The 7,026-nt window shown below is 38.3% G+C and overlaps 1 protein-coding gene across 1 annotated transcript; it reads left to right on the top strand.

Moving 5' to 3' along the window:
• The first annotated feature begins 871 nt into the window (after positions 1-871).
• LOC130136011 (abscisic stress-ripening protein 3-like) lies at positions 872-2,032 on the top strand. The gene is made up of 2 exons (XM_056305984.1): positions 872-1,123; positions 1,601-2,032. The coding sequence occupies exons 1-2, from the start codon at positions 971-973 to the stop codon at positions 1,781-1,783; spliced, it is 336 nt and encodes a 111-aa protein (XP_056161959.1). The 5' UTR covers positions 872-970; the 3' UTR covers positions 1,784-2,032.
• Positions 2,033-7,026: the final 4,994 nt, after the last annotated feature.

Genomic DNA, 7,026 nt, shown 5'->3' with positions numbered 1-7,026 from the left:
TGAGGAAATCTACTCAATTTAGGAAACCTACTTGGATCAGGATTCCTTTATGGCCTGAAACTCGACACAAGTATTCACAAGATTTAAACGTTTTCTAGATTTTCACTGGTTCCCACTTCAGCTCAGGAAAATCATGCCAAATAATTTGTATCAACCCCATTTGGGAAAGCTAGTTAGACTAGGAAATCAATAAAACTAGGAAATCACTCAAATTAGGAAATATATCCAAGTTAGGAAATTTACTTGGATCGGGTTTCTTTTACGGGCTCTAACTTGAAGCATTTTCTCAATATGTTACATCAAATGTCCACAAGATTCGTATGTTCTCAAGATTTTCAATGTTTCCCTTTTCAACTCATAAAGAAATGTTCAGCCAAATATTTTGTATCAAGCATAGGAAACCTTTGGGGGAAAGGTTTTTTTTTTTTTTGGTCTGTCTTTTTAGGAAAGTTACTCAAATTAAAAAATCATTCACACCTATTTGGATTGGGTTTTCTTTATAGGCTCAATCTCGAAATATATTCTCAGCACATTACATTAAATATCCACACAAGATTGGAATGTCCTCAAGGTTTTCGCTATTTCCTGTTTCAACTCATAAAAATCATCTGCCAAATTAATACTCGTCCACCCAAAATATCCCCCAACTAGAACCAAAAAAAGAAAAAGAAAAGTCTATCCCCTACTTTTTTTTTTTCTGTTTTTGGCATGACGTACAAACAACTGCTTCATCGAAAAAAGACAAAGTTGCGTCGAGTTGAACCCCGCCGACCTATCCTGACCGTCCATCACGCGTTTATGGCCTCCCGCGTTGGCACATTGGATGTGAAACTTTGCCTGTGCCAACTCTCCCTATAAGTACACCCCTCCCTCTCAAACGATGTCACAACACATACCATACCCTTCAGCTGTCATCCTTTACCTGATTCATTGTCAATTCTAGCATCCCCCAAAGAAACAACCACCAACCATGGCCGAAGGACACCGCCACCACCACTTCCACCACCAGAAGGATCCCGCCGTCCCAGAGCCTGAGGTCGATTACAGGAAGAAGGAGAAGCACCACAAGCACCTCCAGCAACTCGGTGAACTCGGTGCCGTCACTGCCGGCGCTTTTGCCTTGGTAATAATTATCATCTTCTTCTCAATCTTGCAATTTTTCCCCACTTTATATATAGATAAAATTTGCATCTTCACCTTATATACCTGAACCATCAGCTTGATCACAAGCATTGGATGCGAAGGATCTCAATTAGACTCGCATATTTCAACCGGACATGATGATGGCATGCCATGCGAGAATGGATCATCCTTATAAATGACAATAGTTTGAATTCAATCAATTTCATTCACCGATAAACTAGAGGAATAAGATTTCCCCAGAATTGGCTCTAACAAAAGACAGTTGTAATCCATAAGAGTATTTACATGATCAAATACTTCTGCTCAAAGTGAATAGATTATTATTTTTTTTGTTGAATTTATACCATGCTCAGAGCCTGTTTAAAAAAAGTGTACATAACTTCTTCTTTTTTCCTCTTTACCTTAACTCATTTTGTTTCATTCACACAATTCCCAATTAATGATGTGCAAATTGCAGCATGAGAAGCATGAGGCCAAGAAGCACCCAGAGCAGGCCCACAGGCACAAGATAAAGGAGGAAATAGCCGCTGCTGCCGCCGTAGGGGCCGGTGGGTTCGCCTTTCATGAGCACCACCAGAAGAAGGCGGCCAAGAAAGAATATGAAAAGTCTCATGGCAAGAAGCACCACCATCACTTCTAAACCATGGAGGATCTCCGCGTCTCTCTCTTCTTACTATGTGTCTTATTTATTTAATTTCATTTCTCTAACCAAGTACGCTTCAAGCTCAGAGACCGCCCTCAATAGTTCCTGTACTTTGCAGAGGGTGGTTCTTGAATCTTGAAGCTGCTGCTGTGAATGCTTCCTGAGAGAGTGAGCCTGTGTGTTTGGGCTTTGTCTTGTACCGGTTGTATCTTGGGTGTCTAATAAAATTATCCTATGATGATCTCATTTCTTGCATTTGCCATATTGTTTTAGGTACAACGACTATATTGAATATTATTTATCAAAACCAATCAGCTCGGAGTCTCCGCTAGAATGGATCCGCACCCAGTTAGTTAATGTTAATTCACTAGAAAGGGGTTGGGTGAGATTTAGAGAATCACCTGATCGCAATGTTATATACAATTATAATCCAAAAGTTATGTCAAAAAGCTGTGAACGATTGCGTCTCTAACGCGAGGACACGTACATATTAGCAAATTTATCTAATAATAGTCCATCACGATATCTTCATTGTGACCCCACTATGCGCATTGACATTTTCCACTAATTTGGTGGGATCATGTGGGCACCTTTGTCAAAAAAATGTGGACGCATGTCATTATCATCATCCATTATTGTGAGATTTGCTAAATCAAACACCAGGTCATGCGAGACATGATCTCATACTGTTTACACCCGAAATGACTAGACCTTCGACCTGGACAAGCATATGAACAACACGGATGCAGCCCATATTAAGGTCAGCACACATTCAAGTTCGATGACACTCTCGTCAATAAGCCTTACATCAAGAGACCTCATCGACAATTAAAGAACCTCATCGATAAGTGAAAAATCTCATCTTTGACTTTGTCATAAAGATTTTGTTATTACTCATGCATTAGAAACTTGCAACAAGACTCCTTGAGACGGCCTCAAGCATTAGAAATATTTTACTTTTGATAGTTTCTAGTTTCTATGAGCTTTAATAATTCCTAGTTTCTAGATTTGACTTTAGTCTTTTGCTTTTCTTTTATTTTGCTAAAAAATGCCATGAAGTTTATGTAAAATCAGACTAAATTTGATAAATTAAACTTGTTTAGTGCAAGTCTCTTGAACCTCGAACAGTTCATTCCACTTAAAAATCTAGAAGAGTTTTCATTTTGTCCTTGAAAAGTTGGAGCTTTTAAAGTCTACATCATTGAAGAGTTGCAGCCATCGATTTAGAAGAATTGATGCCGTTTCAACTTCACTGGAGGCCTAGAAGAGCAACCACTAAAGTTCCAATCCTTTTTTTTTGCATCCTGACCGTTCACGATCGTCTACTTCCTTCTTCCAAAATTGACAACTCTACAGTGCTTATATGAACTCAAAACACAAAAGTTGTAGATCCGGAAGTCTTCATTCTTTTGGCTTTGGAATTGGGTCATTCCGATCTATATCAACAAAGTTATGACTATTTTCCCGAACTAACGCATAACTGAAATTTATGCTCGTTTTTGTGATGGAATTTCTGTGTTTACAAGTCACTCTCTCAATCCTATTGTTTTAGTAGTCAACCTTGGGCTGCATCCAACATGTGGACATTGTTGAGAAAACCTCCTAATATATTTTAAAGTTGACAAAACTGTCCAAGAGTTATTATAAGTCTGACAAATACTTCTGAAGATTTTCTAAGTTCAGGAAGTCATTTTCTGGAAGTCCAGACTTTACAAAGATCATAAGGAAAAGTTTAAGTTCTGCACAACAAAAGACAAAGTTCAGACTTTACATGAATCGGAAGGAGAAGTTTAGATTTTATATCGCAAAGATAAAGTTCATACTTTATAGACAACATATGAAGAACTTCATAATTGAAATCGAAAGGACAACCCATCCTAACTTAAATTCTAAAGGCGAGTCAAGAATCAGACTTTATCTAGATTTTGATGCTAATTCAAAATCAACACAACGGCTCGTAATCTGGCTTGGATTTCACAAATGGAAAGTCTTGATTGTTTCAATCCTAAAGGCTATTTTGCAAGGGATATTTGTATAGCAAAATATCTTAATATGATTGACAATCAACAAAGACAAGTTTCCTTCCACACGGAGAAGCTCTTCTTATGGAAATCAAAGTTCTTGTTGTATGGGCGATCAGATTCAGTGGAATTCAGACTTTGTCGCTCAACGGCTACTTGATCATTTTTATACAAATCTGTCCAAGTTGAAGAATTGAAAGATGATCCTCTGAAAATTGTCCAACGGCTAGTTTGAAAATCGAAGAGTATAAAAGGAGACATTTTGAGGAGCAGAAGCAGAGACAAAAATCCAAAATCATCCATTCCAAAGTTTGAGCAAACTTCGACCTGTGTTACTTGTTTTTCTTGAGCTAAAATCTGTGATCTTGAGAGACCTTTTGTAAGAGTGATTAAGTGAGATAGAGTGTCCTATCCTTCATAGAAGAATATCACTCAGAATCTATAATCTCGTTATTGATCATCTAGTTGAATCTAGCCAGTAGGCTGTCAGCGTGGGAGAGTGGACGTATGCTTGATCTAAGCTGAACCACTATACATCTATGTGCAAATTTTCTCTTCCCTATAACTCCTTTTATTGCACATTTATTTGTTTGTCATTCAAATATTGATCAAAATCTGAACATTGTTCAGACTTTACTTGAGATCAATTACTTCCGCATTAAAATTAATTAATTAGCATTCAAATCACCTATTCACCCCCCTCTAGGTGATATTTGCTAGTCTCATCAGACATAAATAATCACGTGACTAATGTATGAGGATTATCATGCACCTGATACCTTGCCGTCGATCATAGGGATTAATATTGATATTTACAATTAGTATTGACACACATCGGCGGCACATATCAACAAAAATTGACAATTAGTGTTTGATATACGATGGAAAATTGCTGAAAACTATCGATATGGGTACCGATGAGTGAGGGACAGCAAGCCATCAAAACACTTTGGAAGCATGAAGAACGTAGGAATGTGGTTACAAAGTCAAGATCACAAGGAATGGAGCAATTGAGGATCGAAGACCAATCGGCAAGTATATTTCGTATATTTTGGAGGACAATTACATAGAAGCGGGGTTATAAAGCAATTATCATTTAGAGGCAAGATCATGGAATCACAAGATCACGAGGCAGTTACCGATGAGCTGTTACCACTTGGAGCAAGGCCATGGAATGGTTGTGGTTTGGAACAAGATCATGGAATGACTAGCAAGAGCTGGCGTACGCTTTTGAAGGAACAACCGTTTAGAAACAAGACTAACAGATATGGGCACAAAACTTTTGGAAGTGGAGGAGCATGGAGGTAATTGTTGAAAACTGATCAAGAAGAGTGCAACCACTGAAAACTATTAGGAAGTGGTTATCACACAACTATTATAATTACCATTAGTCATCTACTAGGAGGCCCCCCGCACTAATCAAACAAATTTACTATCTTTTCAGTACCTTTATCTTCTTGCACTGTAGTTTATTTCGTAGTTGTAGCTTTTAGGTTCGCGTCATCGATTAAATTCCGGTGTGCATCTTTATCCTAAGTGCTTTGTTGTCGATTAAATTCCGGCATAGTATCTTTTTTTATTAGGCTGTGTCGTCGATTAAATTTTGGCTTGATTTGTTTACATCCAGTTACTTCATCAAGTCTATATCTTTCGGACCTTGTTGTCGTTTAAACTACGGTATGGTTTGTGTTTGTATAGTCTTGTTCTTATTTAAGTTGTTGGTTCCTTTTGCTTGTGATAACTCCTATCCAGAGTTAGCACAAAACCCTGATTTCCTTAAATAAAAATCGTAAGACGATTTTTGATGAATGATACTTCGTCGCGGGATAAATTCTGGCAAAAATCTTTTCGACATGCTTGGTGGGACCAGCGTGGCTGATTTGAGAGGCTACTAAGGCACGTACGAGGAATCAAGTTAATCCCGACAATGTTGGTGATAACAGTTCACCATCATTGCTTGACAATGAAAGGGTATGATGTTTTGAATCATCAAATGCACATGTGGTGGCAAATCAAGCACAAGGTGATATATGTCGACATTCCAAGGCAACTCATCGACAAGCAAATGAGACAATTGGAGCCTAGCTTAGTCATGATGGCTACCATGAGGAGGATTTTTTATAAGCATCATAATAATTCGACTAACTATATGGTGAAGTACATTGCTGATGTAATTAAGCCGCTGATCGTCAATACTCTCCATGAATTTGCAAGTGGCCAAGGAACTTCGAGTAATTCTGTTCAAATGCAAGTCTGCCCTGCTAATCCTACACCTTCCTGATATCTTCCTCCATCCACTGCTACTCAAATTACATTTCGTAATGTAGGACAAGCTATACCTCCCCCACCACTACTTATGATTTTGCAAAGGGCTGAGACCCTCATTATGACCCAGACCTATGGGAGAATGTTTACCAATAAAAATAATTTGCCAAATCATACTCAAGTTAATTTTGGTGGAAACACTAGTGGCAATGTGACAAATCATAGCACTCAACAAAACATGCCATTACAAAATATGGAAAATGTACGACCAGTCAGCGTAATGCTACAACCCAACGTAGCACCTATGTTATAAAGGCCCAATGCTGTCAACCCCGCCTAAAAGGTAGGACATTCCACAATTATCACAACCAATCCCACAACCATTGCCACATCAATTACCACAATCAACACCAAAACCATTACCATAGCCATTTCCATAACAGTTACCACAATACTTACCACAATCGCTGCCGTAGCCTGTTCCTTGAGCATAATCCGCTGTAGTGCCTGTTGCGATGGTTCGTGGACAAAATCAGCACAAAACTCAACTAATACTTGAACAGATGATGCAACAATATGGGAATTATATGAAATATGTCAGACCTGTGTAGAGAAAACTATACTCGGACTTGATGGATATAATACCCCATCCGAGAGGTTTCAATATACTTGAATTCAACCTTTTTTTTGGTGTAGATTATCAATCGACATTGGAACACGCTAGCCGATTTGCTGCTATGTGTAGCGATGCAACACATGGCAATTGTTGGAAATTAAGATTGTTTCCATTATCGTTGTCTAAAACCGCTCTTACTTGGTATACAGCACTACCGGCTAACTTTGTTCACTCTTGGGAACAAATGGAAGCATTGTTAGTTCCAGAGGTCTATTCTTGATGTAACTGTCATAGATCTGGCGATTATGAAACAACAAAATAATGAGTCGGTAGATCAC

Source organism: Syzygium oleosum, unplaced genomic scaffold (genome assembly GCF_021117445.2).
Source record: "Syzygium oleosum isolate NSW1041296 unplaced genomic scaffold, Sole_v2.1 Sole_v2.40, whole genome shotgun sequence".
Lineage (NCBI taxonomy): Eukaryota > Viridiplantae > Streptophyta > Magnoliopsida > Myrtales > Myrtaceae > Syzygium > Syzygium oleosum.
Note: the sequence above shows the minus strand (reverse complement) of the source record. Positions and strands in the feature narration are given on the sequence as shown.

What these genes read in the sequence shown, in the direction of transcription:
- LOC130136011 (XM_056305984.1), top strand. Translation starts at nt 971, where the DNA reads ATGGCCGAAGGACACCGCCACCACCACTTCCACCACCAGAAGGATCCC. An exon ending in CTGCCGGCGCTTTTGCCTTG is followed by an intron (nt 1,124 to 1,600) that starts GTAATAATTATC and finishes TGCAAATTGCAG; the next exon opens with CATGAGAAGCATGAGGCCAA.